At 39.8% G+C, this 15,633-nt stretch overlaps 1 protein-coding gene and 1 non-coding gene across 7 annotated transcripts in view; one reads left to right on the forward strand and one right to left on the reverse strand.

The window, feature by feature from the left end:
* The first annotated feature begins 3,758 nt into the window (after window positions 1-3,758).
* On the forward strand, window positions 3,759-3,862 carry LOC129011985 (U6 spliceosomal RNA). Its single transcript, XR_008493496.2, has one exon. It is a non-coding gene; the product is annotated as a U6 spliceosomal RNA (small nuclear RNA).
* Window positions 3,863-4,360: 498 nt separating this feature from the next.
* The window catches only part of ABCC4 (ATP binding cassette subfamily C member 4 (PEL blood group)), a 282,616-nt gene continuing 271,343 nt past the window's right edge, over window positions 4,361-15,633 (reverse strand). For all 6 annotated transcript variants that reach the window (XM_063651058.1, XM_063651055.1, XM_063651057.1 and 3 more), the window contains one exon: window positions 4,361-6,173. In XM_063651058.1, the coding sequence (XP_063507128.1) occupies window positions 6,066-6,173 (108 nt within the window). In that variant the 3' untranslated portion in view covers window positions 4,361-6,065. The remainder of the gene's footprint in view (window positions 6,174-15,633) is intronic.

Consider the following 15,633-nt stretch of genomic DNA (forward strand, 5'->3'; position numbering starts at 1 on the left):
AACAAATACCGAGATTTGAGAAGACAGGCTTCTAAAATCTCCACAGTCAAACCCTCTGAAAGAAAAACACGAATTTTCATTGCAGTACATAAGGACAAGTTAATCAGCTGATAAATTAATATTAACTCAACTCACTAAATTGAACAATACTAAATAATAAATCTAATTCACTGACTCATTGAATTGATTAAAGTTGTTTCTTCACAAGACATCAACCACTTATAGCATTATTAAAAGCACTTAGCATTATTTCTTCTATTGATACATAGTATATATTTTTAAAATTACATATTTATGGGATACATGTATTTGTTACATGCATAGAATGTGTAATGATCAAGCCAGGGTATTTGAGGGTATCTACCACCTTCAGTATTTATCATTTCTATGTGCTGGTAACATTTCAAGTCCTCTCTTCTAGTTACTTTGAAATATATAATATATTGTTGCTAACTATAGTCACCCTAGGCTGCTATTAAACATTGGAACTTCTTTCTTTTACTTGTGTTCATACCCATTAACCAGCCTCCCTCTCTCACCTACCCGCCCTTCCCAGCCTCTGGTATCTATCATTCTATTCTCTATTTCCAAGAGATTAAATGTTTTAGCTCCAATATGAGAGAACATGTGGTATTTGTCTTTCTGTTCCTGCCTTATTTCACTTAACAGAATGAACTCTAGTTCCATCCACGTTGCTGCACATGACATGGTTCCATTCTTTTTTCTATGGCTGAATAGTATTGCATGGTACATACATATACACCATATAAAAAATTATTTCATCCATTGATGGACACTTAGGTTGATGCCATATTTTTGCTATTGTGAATAGTGCTATGATAAACATAAGAGTGCAGGTATCCCTTTGATATACTGATGAAAGAAATATATATGTTTCTTTTCCTTTGGGTAAATACACAGTGGGATTGCTGGTTTGTATGGTACATCTTTTTTTTTTTTTTTTTAGACAGAGTCTTATTCTGTTATCCAGGCTGGAGTGCAGTGGCATGACCTCGGCTCACTGCAGCCTCTGTCTCTCGGGTTCAAGCAATTCTTCTACCTCAGCCTGCTGAGTAGCTAGGATTACAGGCATGCGCCACGATGTCTGGCTAATTTTTATATTTTTAGTAGGGATGGGGTTTCACCATATTGGCCAGGCTGGTCTCGAACTCCTGACCTCAGCCTCCCAAAGAGCTCAGATTACAGGCGTGAGCCACCACACTCAGCCGTAAGGACATCTATTTTTAGGTTTGTTTTTTTAGAAATCTCTATACCAGGCTGGGCATGGTGGCTCATGCCTGTAATCCCATCACTTTGGGAGGCCAAGGCAGGTGAATCACCTGAGGTCAGGAGTTTGAGACCAGCCTGGTCGACATGGTGAAACCCCATCTCTACTAAAAATACAAAAATTAGCTGGGCATGGTGGTGGGTGCCTATAATCCCAGCTACTTGGGAGGCTGAGGCAGGAGAATCGCTTGAATCCAGGGAGGTGGAGGTCGCAGTGGGCCGAGATCATGACACTGCACTCCAGCCTGGGCGACAGAGCGAGACTCCGTCTAAAAAAAAAAAAAAAAGAAAAAGAAATCTCCATACTATTTTCCATAGGATTCTATTAATTTACATTCCCACTAACAGTATATAAAAGTTCCCTCTTTTCTGCATTGTCACTAGGATCCGTTATTATTCTCATTTTAATAATAGCCATTCTAACCAGGGGAAGGTGATATCTCATTGTGGTGATATCTCACTGTTGTTTTGAGTTTCCTGGATGATTAGTGATGTTGAGCACTTCTCATATAATTGTTGGACATTTGTATGTCCTCTTTTAGAAATGCCTATTCATGTCATTTCCCCACTTTTCAATGGAATTATGTGGGTCTTTTACTATTCAGTTGTTGCAGTTCCTCGTATATTCTAAATATTAGTCCCTTGTTGGATGAATACTTTGTGAATATTTTCTCCCACTCAACAGGTTGTCTCTTCACTCTGTTGATTGCTTCCTTTGCTGTGCAGAAGCTTTTTAGTTTAATATAGTCCCATTTGTCTATTTAAGTTGCCTGTCCTTGAAGTCTCAGCCATACATCTTTGCCAAGACCAATTCCCTGAAATTATTTTATTTATGTACCTCATCTCTAATGGAGATTAAAAAATAGAAAATGAGCAGGTGGAAACTTTGAGGTGATGGACATGTTTATGACATAGAATGTGGTGATGGTTTCATAGGTGATACTTAGCTCCAAACACAAAGCATATACATTAAATATGTATAACTTTCTATATGCCACTCATACCTCAGTAAAGTGGTTAAACAAATAGAATCCAGAAAAACCTTAGAGTTCCTTATTTTTGTACTTATCTTAAAATTGAAGAGGAAGTGAGATTTATTTTATTTATTGGTTAGAGAAAATATAGACCTTGGCTTCTCAGGTACCAAAACCATCAGATGCATCAGCTGTGATGGACCACAAAAGACAACCCTCAAAGAGCCTCTTATTTTAAGAACTCAGCAGAAGTAATTTTCTACGTGTAAATTATTCCCTTTTAGAAGACTGAAGCACTGAATCTGAGATTTTAAAGGAAAAACAAGACCAACTTTTTAAAAAGTTAACTCAGTGTGAAGTATCACACATGAAAGTGTTCAATCAATAACGATCTAATCACCACCCAGCCAAACAAAATTTTTTTTTTTTTTTTTTTTTTTGAGATGGAGTCTCGCTGTGTCACCCAGGTTGGAGTGTAGTGGCTCGATCTCGGCTCACTGCAAGCTCTGCCTCCTGGGTTCACGCCATTCTCCTGCCTCAGCCTCCCGAGTAGCTGGGAATACAGGCGCCCGCCACCACGCCCGGCTAATATTTTGTATTTTTAGTAGAGACGGGGTTTCGCCGTGTTAGCCAGGATGGTCTCGATCTCCTGACCTCATGATCTGCCAGCCTCGGCCTCCCAAAGTGCTGGGATTACAGGCATGAGCCACCACGCCTGGCCACAAAAAATATTTTAAGTATCCTAGAAGATTCATGTGTATTTCCCCTAATTACCAACACCTTCCATCTCCCCAAAGTTATGAACTATTCTGGTGTTGCACTCCTTTGTTCAGCTGTAACATTTTTGAATTTTATATAAATGGGATCATAAATATTCTTTTGGGCCAGGTTTCTTTGGAATAAATATTATGTCTGTGAAACTCATGAGTTCTTCATGTAGTTCAATTGCTTTCATTGCTGTAGAAGTATTTTAATACCTCATAATTTGTTTTCCTTCTGCTGTTGATGAGTATTTGGATTATCTCCAGTTTGGGCTATTACGAATTATGTTTCTAGGAATATCCTTGACACCATCTTTTGGTGCACACGTGTACACATTTGGAGTCCTACAAACAGATCACAGAGTGTGCAGTTTGAGTCAATGCTGTCAAATTGTTTCCCGAAGATGGTTTTTCAATATACTTACACAGCAGTACATGAGAATTCCTGTTGCTTCATTGGCACTGGGTTGGTATTCTCAGTCTGTTACATTTTACACATTCTAGTGGGTGTCTAGTGGTATCTCATAGTGGTTTTAATTTGCATTTCCCTGGTAACTAATAAAGTGAGCACTTTTCCAGTTATTGGCCATTTGGATATTCTCTTTTGTAAAATACCCATTCAAATCTCTTGTCCATTTCTCTAATTGGGCTTTCTGTGTTTTTCTTAATGAGTTTTAAGAGTTAAGTTTATGGTACCGGTTCTCAGACTTTAGCCGGCATCAGAATCACACTTAGGGTGCTCGCTTCAGTAGCACATATGCTAAAATTGTAATGATACAGAGAAGATTAGTATGGCCCCTTAAAAAAATCACCCTAGGGCTTGTTAAAACACACATTCCTGGTCCCCACCACCAGAGTTTCTGATTCAGTAGATCTGTGGTGAGGCACAAAAATGTGCATTTCTAATGAGTTCCCAGGTGATGTGGTATGCTGCTGGTCCAGGGACCACACTTTGAGAATCATTATTTAATACTGATTTCAGTGTAACAGCAGTAGATGTTTCTTGTTAGTTTTGGACAAAGTCACCTTAAAAACCAAAACCAAAAGCAAAAACCTCAACCATTTAATACTGCTCAAGCCTCAGGCATAAGCTAATACTCCTTCTTCCTAGAACAGTGCAAATGGACTTGCTTAAATAGCAACTGCTTCAAACTATCTGAAAGCCACTGAAATCTACCCGTTAGAATACTTGGTACACCTAATTTGCCAAGAGAACCGGTTGATGATAGAAGGTATCCTTTGATACCGTATTTTTCAATCTCAGGAAAACTCATTGGCATTCATCAGCAAGAACAGGAGTCAGGAATCCCTTGAAGCACAGAAATACAGATCTCTGAATGCAGATGAAAACTATCATTTATTTCAATTGAATTTAGTTTCATTAAAAAATTCTATGATAACATTAAAACAGAAACAGGACGTTTATATGACTGTCTTTAACCTCAAAAGTCCAAATAAACATATAGACATTTTGAATATAGCTAACGTTTTAACAAACCTCATCATGATCACTGTTGTAATTTCAGTTACCTAAAATACGAACCATGACTACTAATAAACATTTACTGCGTGTGGTTTATTGGACTGAATATTAACCATACATTTATTTCTAAGTACTAGGAGTTGAACAGCTACTACAGTCAATGTATTTTGGTAGTTAGCTGTGTGTGGTGTGCGCTTTTTAAGGCTTCACTCAATAAAACATCTGTTGCTCTCTGCTGATGAGTCAAAAAACTTGCTATATGAAGGACAAATATATGTATACAAACAAATGCACACGTGTGCATGTCTATATACGTATATGCAATTTCAGGGAGGTGACACCTTATTCTGAGAGGTCATGAGACTCCACTTCAAACCATAATAGTAAAACCTTCAGTAAACTGAACTCAACATATTACAGCCACCACCATCAAGACAAATTAAAGACTCATAGTTCAAATAAAGTACAACAGGTCCCCAGGAAGTATTGTGGTTTGTTGATTCATTCAACAGAAAGCCCAAATGACAATGCTATTAGTGGTCAGAAGTAAACTAACCTGGACAGGCTCATGAAAATGAACCCCTGGATGCATCCTGAGAACGTACTGCATAATTATAGTCAATGCTTGCAATAATTTTGTTTGTCTCATCACATTAGCAGAGCCTATTCATGCAATTTAGAAAGGATTTCAATAAAGCCTAAACCAAAAGGCTTACAGTCAACAGAGGGTTAGCCTTCCACAAATGAGAAATCCAAAAAAGAATAATGCCACGTATTTCAGGAATGTCGGATAGAGGTTTGGCCTTCTTGGGAAGTGTCACGATGCTGAGTCTAAAACTGCAACAGTTACCGTGTCCAAGTCATGCAACTCGAAAGGAGGATGGACGGTCACACTTGTGTCCTTCAGTATCAAAGCACCTTTAAGGGCTTCCATTTTGAGAAAGTAATATTTTCTCTTCCTTCTCTTTTAGAACATATGATAAAATATTGTCCTTCTATCCTTTAACCAGTATGTACTCCCTACTACAATGTCACGAACTTTTTCTTTTTGTTGTTCCTATTGGTTGTAACCGTACTATTTTCTAACAAGAAGCCTTCAGGGGAAATAATGGATCCTGTTATGTCAAAGAAAACAATGAGACAAAATGGCAACTGCACAGTCTTCAAGTAAATAGAATCCCTGATATAAATGGAAATTAACATGCAATTTTGGGGGCAGTAAAAACAACAACAAAAACCTGTGACAACTTTGTCCTACTCCTTTAAAAATGAGCTTTGACTCTGTAGTCTCTTAAGGCACAAAACCTGATAGACAGCATTAAACTGGTGGCCTGCACCTCTGATTTGGATTTTAAAAAACAACTATTGACATTTAAATAAAAACAAACCATTTTGTTAGACCTGGAGATCCTTGGATAAGTTGGGAGAAATATTCAAATGAACTAGCATCTTGTATGTATAAATATTTGTTGCCAAAGTAAAAAAAAGTACAATGTGGTTTACATAGTCCAAAAACTAGTGGAAAACGCCTTCGGAACAGACTTGACATCTTGGTTGGATTCACAGTGCTGTCTCGAAAATTGTTAAGGTCGAGGGCTGTCCATTGGAAGTGTTTGTAACCATATGGTCAGTGTGACCAATATGTGGATAATTTCTTTTGAAGTACACCTGAAAAAAAAAAGGCAAGCATAAAAAGAATGTTTCAAAATTTTAAAGTCTCCTCCCTGAAACAATGCACTTCTGTGTCCACTTCTTCATGTGAAGAAATCATATCCCTCACTGAGGCCCAATTTAAGAACAGGGATGAATCTACTGTACAGAGGAAGTATCCCCACTAAAACCCTCAGCAGGGCTGGGCACAATGCCAAACAACCTGTAGATCCATTTTAGTTCCGATCACTCTGATTCATAGATATGTTTTATCTCTGTATTAAATTGATAAGCAGAATCATTTTACTGACTCAAAACCAGGAGATAAATTAAAAACAGGGTGACAAAGAGGCTGGGAAATCCAGCGTCTGCACGAGGGTTTCTCATTTTCACACATAAAATGAGCACAATAGATTTGGATGTTAATATCAAGTTGTAATCCCTATATTTTACAAACTCTGATTGACAAGCATTGAAATGCTGGCGTATATGTATGAAACATCCCGGCGTTTAATTTGTGCGGCAAAGCAGTTATAGGGCCTATAGAAATGTTGTCTGTGGATAGCGGCCCACAATAATGAAAAGAGAAGCAAAAGCTTTAACAATGACTCAACCAAGCAACTTCTCTAAAATGTAAGATGATACCAAATAATAGGACAGTTCTTTGCCAAGCCTTTGAGTTCCTGAATTCTACCAATTTCTAGCTGAACTAGAAGAGATACAGGTTTTCTGATAAATGTATAATCAGAACATAAAGGAAATGAAATGCTGTCAAGTTTCTCTGTTCCGCAATCATCAGTTTTTAGTAGCTGTATCGTATCTTGGTTCCTTGACAGATGCGCATAACAAAATGAAATAATGTCAAGACTTGTGAGCTCTTATCTCAAAATGTGTTTGGGTGAAAAAGGACTTCAAATGTAATTTTTTTCCCCCAAAGAAGAATGTGAAAAGTTTTGTTTGAGTCTTTAAAACAGAAAATGTAGGAACTATCTGAGGCTGACACGTGTCAGCTGGGTCTCTTAGTCATACGATTCTGGATCTATTTTATAAAACCTTGCTCCGAATATATTTGTGGGTGCTGTCAACAAAGTTATCACTGGAGATAATGGGATTCACGTACAAAAAAGAAAGTGCTGAGACACCTGCCTACATATTAAGTGTACTTTCTTTTTCTCTCACTTCTTGCACACTTGTTACTCCAGAAACATCATTACATATAACACACCGTATACTAAAATGTCACTTAAGGAGAAAATAAATTGTCAATAATGCTGGAATGCCACCAGAAGAAATCTGAGGCTATTTCCATTATAATGCAAGTGTTCAAAAATAAGACTTTTCAGGGGACAATTTCACATCATCTCCCTCTCCCACTTTTTTAAGCTAGCCATATTTTGTTTGGTTATAGATTTATGTACTCCAAAAAGGCTATTCTGTAGTGAAACTAAAAACAGCCAAAAGAACAAATACACATTCACATCACTTTCTACTGCTTGATAGCCTTCCCCAAATAGGCTGCTTCCTTCTGTGTAACCCTCTTGATGTATTTTTTTTATATATATAAAGAAAGTGTTGTTATTAGCAACTTTAAACCCAAATGGTCTTAGCTTCATGGTCTGAAATACTTAGTCAAAAACAAACTTCCTGTGTATATTGTCTTTGATTTGACCTTTCTTTTTCTCTTCTGCTACCAGGTTTTATAACACACTATGGGTAACAGCACAGGTGAGATAAAACATCTTTTTTACAGTGCAGGTGTTGAAGGGAGTTGAGATTACTGAACCACTTTTAGCAAAGCCCTCATGTTGTAAGCTATGTCTGGGATGGACAGGTCCAGTCTCAGCTCTCTCCTGGATTCACTGCTGATCCTGGAAAAATTACCTAACCACTCTCTCTACCAGCTGCCTCATCTGTAACATGAGAGAACAATAGCTTACGTCACAGGAACTGATTAATGGCTACAAACTACAGGTTGAAAACCTGCCGCATTAGTGTTGGGTGTCATGATGAATGCTGCTCAGAGAAGTGGCCCCTAAGTAAACAGAACGTGGCAGTATCGCCCGGCTTGAAGGATGAAGACAAAGCATTTAGGAATCCCTCTGGTGCATCTTTTATCTTTACAGAATCCCAAAGCTGTGGCTGAGACAATTTCAACTGAATTAATATGGTAACCTGGGAGGCAGAAAGGTAGAACTGAAAGATCATAGAAGATGGAGTATGAACACTTTTGAACTGGTGGCTTTGAAAACTTACTCAGGCCGGGCGTGGTGGCTCACACCTGTAATCTCAGCAGTTTGGGAGGCCGAGGCAGGTGGATCACTTGAGGTCAGGAGTTTGAGACCAGCCTGGCCAATATGGTGAAACCCCATCTCTACTAAAAATACAAAAATTAGCCAGGCATGGTGGTGCACGCCTGTAGTCCCAGCTACTCAGGAGCCTGAGGCAGGAGAATCACTTGAACCCAGGAGGCAGAGATTGCAGTGGGCCGAGATTGCACCACTACACTCCAGCCTGGGAGACTCTGTCTCAAAAAAAAAAAAAAGGAAGTTTCTCAGCTTCTTGTACTTTAGCATTTTCATGTGTCAAAAGGGGATAATAACAGCAGGTCAGAAGGACTGTGAAGCTTAAGGGAGACAATGCCGTAAGTGTTCACATTTGCGGCAAGAAGAGTATCAGGTCAATGAGTATGGGAAACCTTGTCCCTCTTTTCCTTCTTTTCTTGAGTTTGCTCCATTATAGTTCCTCTAATGTAGGTTGAAACTAAGTTCATATTTAAACTCTAGCTTACCAGTGAAGCCACCATAACAGAGCTAGATTTTACTGAAATCAACAGAGCAATACAAGCTCCCCGACATGGACAAAGGAGAGCAACTGCGCTTTGACTGACATTGCACTCCTAAGATACCATCTGATGTGTTGAATTCAGGCTCAAGACCCTGTCAGTTCATTTTTACTGATGTGTATGGCCCTAATTCAATCACAGTAACTCTCAAGGCCTCAAGTTCATCATTTTTAAAGCCAGTCTAATTTTGGTGTACATAATTGGCATGCATATTGTCAAAGAGTAATGGAGACTTAGAAAGGACTTCCGCTTTTAAGATAATGGAGTAATGAATTTTCTCTCCTTTTCCTTTCAGAAACCACTCTGAACATCAAAGATATTCATTAATAAAAAATAAGCTAAATCTTTGTGAAATCAAGAGAGCCTGAATGGTAAAATAGCATGAAGGACTGCCATATGCAACTGGAGCCAATGGGGCTGTGGCAAGGCTGAGAAGATGTCCATGAAGAGCAGGCCTCAACAATCACAGGAATTCTCCAGTTAATTGGAGGAACGCTAAGGTATGTCAATAAAGAATCAATCAGAAACATCTTCGACTGACCTATGTACATTGGTGAGGTCCTGACAGAAGAGAGATTGCAATTGCCCAATTCTGTAAGCTAAGGAGGAAGAAAGGCAAAACATGCACTCTCAATTTCACACACACACACACACACCCACACCCCCCCCCACACACACCCACACCCCCACACACCCACACCCACACCCCCCCACACACCCCCCCACCCTCACACACACCCACACCCCCACACAAACCCCCACCCCCACACACACCCACACCCCCCACACACACCCCCACTCCCACACACACCCACACCCCCACACCCCCCACACACACCCACACCCCCCCACACACCCACACCCACCACACACCAATACACACACACTCACACACACCCACCCCACACCCATACACACCTACACACACCCACACACCCACACCCCCACCACACACCCATACACATATGCACCCCCACACTCCCTCACACACTCTCCCCCCACACCCCCACCACCCTCACACACCCACACCCCCACCACCCTCACACACACCCACACCCCCTCACACACACCCATACACACACCCACCCACACCCCCACCACACCCATACACACCCCCCCACACCCCCTCACACACCCACCCTCCCCCACACACACTCACACCCCCACCACACACCCATACACGCCCCCACAACCCCCCCACACACCCACACACCCACAACCCCCCCACACACCCACAACCCCCCACACACCCACACCCCCACACCCCCCCCACACACACCCACACCCACCACACACCCATACACACACTCACCCCACACCCACACACCCATACACACACCCACACCCCCACCACACACCCATACACTTACGCACCCCCATACTCCCTCACACACACTCTCCCCCCACACACCCACCCCCCCCACCACCCTCATACACACACACCCCCACAACCCCCCCCACACACCCACACACCCATACACATACACACCCCAACCCTCCCCGCCTCCCCCCCACCACACACACAGCCTCTCTGGGTCATAAGGTACTTCTACATTAAGCACAGAAAATTCCCTTTAGCCAGAAACAAGGCCCTAGCCACAACTATCCTGCAACTATCTGGTCTAGGAAGAGTTCGTTTTATTCATAGGTGAGGAGTAGGAAAAATAAAAATTATTATTATAATTTTAAGAGTAGCACAGGGCCTGGAAATTACACAAATAAGTAAGAAATGAAATAAGATAAACACATGACAAATGTTGAGCACATAAAGTTTATGAATATAATATATTCAAAGAAAATGCAGCAGAATGATCAGGCTGTGCATAAAAGAGATACAAAAATACAGGAAAACACGGCAGAGCAACAGAAGATGCTGAAACATGAGTTGACAGTGGTCAAAAGTGAAGTGGAAGAGAAAAGTGAAAATATCAAAGAAATGGGCTGGGTGCAGTGGCTCACACCTGTAATCCCAGCACTTTGGGAGGCTGAGGTGGGAGGATCACTTGAGGCCAGGAGTTCAAAGCCAGCCTGGCCAACATAATGAAAACTTGTATCTACTAAAACTACAAGAATTAGCCGGTTGTGGTGGTGCACACCTGTAATCCCAGCTACTTGGGAGGCTGAAGCATGAGAATTGCTTGAACCGGGAGTTGGAGGGTGCAGTGAGCCGAGAGCACGCCACTGCACTCCAGCTTGCGGAATAGAGGGAGACTCTGTCTCAAAAAAGGAAAAATAAAAAATAAAAAATAAGTGGCATTTCTACTGAAGGCAGCACAAAGATTAGCCAACGCTGAAAAAACAGTATGAGACACAGGATAGGACTGAGCAAACAAACAAAATAACTAAAAGTTAATAAAGAACTAAAAAGGATTAAGGAGAAAATAGTTTTACAAAATAGACAAAGGACATAAAACACATACACGATAGATATTTGTAAAGAAGAGAATATAATCAAATAAAAAAATTCAAGGATATAATTCAAGTAAACTTCCAGAAAAAAAAGAAAATTTGAATCAAAAGTCTGAAAGACTGCACAACAATGTCCTAGGAAAACTAATGACCCTTTCAGCATACAAGAAAAAAGATCTGGCTGGGCATAGTGGCACACATCTGTAATCCCAGCACTTTGGGAGGCCAAGGTGGAAGGATGGTTTGAGCCCAGGAGTTCAAGACCAGCGTGGAAAACATAGTGAGACCTTGTCTCTATGGGGGAAAAAAAATTAGCCAGGCATGGTGACATGTGCCTCTAGTTCCAGCTTTAAGGGAGGCTGAGAAGGGAGCATTGCTTGAGCCTGGGAGGTTAAGGCTCCAGTGAGCTATGATTGTGCCACTGCACTCCAGCCTGGACAACAGAGCAAGACCCTGTCTCAAAAAAAAAAAAAGAAAAAGAAAGAAAGAAAAAAGGCTGAGTTATGTCAGACGTGGTCATAGACGTCTCCATATGAACAGACAACACGAGAAGACCTTAGAGCAAAGGCTGCAACATACTAAGTAAAAGAAGGTGTGACCCAGTAATTTTAAAACCACCACTTTGTCAAAATTTTTGTTTTTATGTAAATTCCAGGATACATGTGCAGAACGTACAGGTTTGTCACACAGGTAAATGTGTGCCATGGTATAGCCACCACATTTAAATCAGAGGGGTAACAAAGATTTCAGACATGCAATAAGCCAGGGATTCTAAGTTCCAAGGAACCTTTCCCTTGGAGATGGTATACAGCATTGTTTTGCAACTTTTCTTCTTAAACTGCCACCCACAATAATGGGTGGCACATTTCACTGTACACAGGGACTTGGTACGCATCTACTACCTATATCTGTATCTATACTGAAAAGCATTTCAAAAAATATTACCATTACTATGAAAGATACATGCTATTTTTCTTCCATTCCATTCTATTCTATTTTACATCTTAAAACACACTAGTCACGATGGACCAAATTGATTCCACAGCACCACTAATGGGTTGTAGCCTTAGGTTTAAAAAGTACTGAAGGATAAACTTTAGCTAACTAAAAGATGGAGAAAGTATCATTTAAAGAAAAGTCAAATATTTGAAGGCAAATAGAAGAAAAACTAAGCTAAAATTTGGTGGTAGGATGGAGACAGAAGTGTATTTATATTGTTATTGTTTATAATGGGGAGTCAATAAAGAAACAACATTTAGAGGAAACAAAAGGAACACATACAAAACAATATTCAAAGAAACAAAAATTATCTACTACAAATTAAAAGGTAAAAAGGAATACTAAAAACTGAAAGCATAACATGACAGAACTAAGACAAAACATACTTATAATCTCAATAAATGTAAATGTACTAAAATCATCCATTAAAAACAAAGGCTAAGATTAAATCTCAAAGTAAAACCTAACCACGTCATATATACGAGACACACCTTTGGATATTCAAAGACAATCCCATATATAGCAGACAAAGAAAGCAAAGTAAAAGCATGCGACCCAATCTAGTTTTGAATCAGTGTGGATTTAGGACCAAAACCATTACATGAATCAAAGAAAGGTGTGTTAAAATGGCAGGAAATATAATTCATGGTGGAAAACCAAGTTATGAACATCTGTGGACTGAAAACCATAGCATCAAAGTTACCAAAACAAAAATGACAGGTACTACAAAGAGAAATATGTACAGTATGAAACTAATTCACCTCTAGATCCAAGTCACAGAAAATAGACCAATATAAACAAGGATTAATAAGAATGTAATTAACAAAGTAGAACTAATTAAACCTTATTAAACTCTACACCTTAAACAGATAACATCATCTTTTCAATGCCCAAAGAACATCTAGAAAAACTAGGACACAAAGAAAATTCCAAATGGATAGAAAGGACATGGATGACATGCAATGAAAATGAAACTGATGAGTAAAACAGAAAAGAAATGAATAGAAAAAACAAACTGCTACCACCAAAAAGTTTTAAAAACGTCCCTCTTCAGTAATTTCTGGGCCAGAGAAAATTAAAATCCAAAATTGCAGAATGTATAAATAAAAAAATAAACTATGAATGGAAAGCACTACATATCAAAACCTATAGAATACGAAAATTCACAGCACTAAAATACTAAGGAAGAAAGAATGGATACAAATGCATTCAAGAAGAAGCAACAAGAAACCCAAAAAACAAAGGTAATAAAGATAAAAGCAGAAACTGATCAACTGGAAAACAGAATATAAACTAGTAAATAAATCTGATAAGTCATTCACCAGGAAAAAAAACAAAAATAGCTAACTTAATTGGAAGTTAATTGGGAAAAGTGAAAAGTACAGAGTGGAAAAAGTATAAATACTAGGTAGCCATTAAAAAATTAGGTAACTGGCCGGGCATGGTGGCTCACGCCTGTATTCCCAGCACTTTGGGAGGCCAAGGCGGGTTGGTTACCTGAGGTCAGAAGTTCAACACCAGCCTGGCCAACATGGTAAAAACCTGTCTCTACTAAAAATACAAAAAAATTAGCCGGGCATGGTGGTGGACGCCTGTAATCCCAGCTACTCAGGAGGCTGAGGCAGGAGAATCACTTGATGGAGACTGCAGTGAGCTGAGATTGCAGCATTGCAGTCCAGCCTGGGCAAAAGGAGTGAAACTCCGCTTTAAAAAAAAAAAAACACATACATACATACATACATATATATATATATATGGAGAAAGAGAGAGAGAGAGAGAGAGAGCTAATAAAAAGTACACATATATAATAAAATGAGGTAACTATATGTATTGATATAATATGGAATATAATATTAAGTGAAAAACCGTAAAGAATAGCTATCATTTGTGCTCAAAAAACAGAAAAGCTATATATGCACATGTGCTTGTTTATGCACAGAATACATCAACAAAACTGGAGAAGAAGGTGCCAGGGCTGAAACCTGGCAGAGGAACTGCGTGATGAAGGGCAGGAGTGGCAGAGTGACTTACTTTTTACTTATTAAAGTTTTTTGCAAAACTATCAATGCTTTGTGTTTGTAACATGAGCATGTACCATTTGGTAAGCTGATTCTTAAAAATAATTTGTAATTATTTAGTCTATAAAGCTACAAAACTTTGGATACTTCTTTTGCTATTATTGGGAGCTAAGAGTTCAGTCTACAGTCTTAAAAAAGTACTGAGCTTTTGTCACCAATACCTAGAATTCGCTTATATTTGTAAAACGCCTTATATTCTTTGAATCACTTAAACATGCACTATCTCATTTAATACATGTTAACTGTGAAGAAACCGGAGCAGTACTACAATCCTGGCATGACAGGTGAGGCCTCTGAGGCTCACAGGCCTTGGGTGACTTCTGTAAGGCCATTGGCTGCTAAGTGTCTCTCCTCTACCTATTCAAACAGGCCCCAGGCTCCTAGGATCCAGGATGTCAGGATTTCATATCTATCTATCCATCCATCCATTCATCCATCCATCCATATTTTTTTTTGAGACGGAGTCTTGCTCTGTCGCCCAGGCTAGCATGCAGTGGTGTGATGTAGGCTCACTGCAACCTCCATCTCCTGGGTTCAAGTGATTCTCCAGCCTCAGCCTCCCGAGTAGCTGGGATTACAAGCGTGCGCCACCATGCCTGGCTAATTTTTTTATTTTTAGTAGAGACGGGGTTTCACCATGTTGGCCAGGCTGGTCTTGAACTCCTGACTTCAAGTGATATATCTGCCTCAACTTCCTAAAGTGCTGGGATTACAGGTGTGAACCACCACACCTGGCCAGGATTTCATAACTTTTGATTTGTATCTGGCGATTTCATGGGTGCATAAAATGGCACCTCTGTTACTCATTGGGAACCTCAAATTAGGTCGGCTTCATCAGGGAAGACAATGATTGACATTTACCCCGTGTTATAGGCTGATTTGCATCCCCCTAAATTCCTATGTTGAAGTCCTAACCCCCAAGTACCTCAGAATGTGATTGTATTTGCAGAAAGTCTTTAAAGGTGTAATAAAGTTAAAATGAGGCCTTTAGGGTGGGCCCTGATCCAATATGACTGGTGTCCTTAGAGAAAGAGGAGACTAGGACACAGACATACACAGAGAAAAGACCCCGTGAACAGACCCCGTGAACACACAGCCATCTGCAAGCCAAGGAGAGGCCTCAGAGGAAAGAAGCCCTGCTGACACCCTG

Source organism: Pongo pygmaeus, chromosome 14 (assembly GCF_028885625.2).
Source record: "Pongo pygmaeus isolate AG05252 chromosome 14, NHGRI_mPonPyg2-v2.0_pri, whole genome shotgun sequence".
Taxonomy (NCBI): Eukaryota; Metazoa; Chordata; class Mammalia; order Primates; family Hominidae; genus Pongo; species Pongo pygmaeus.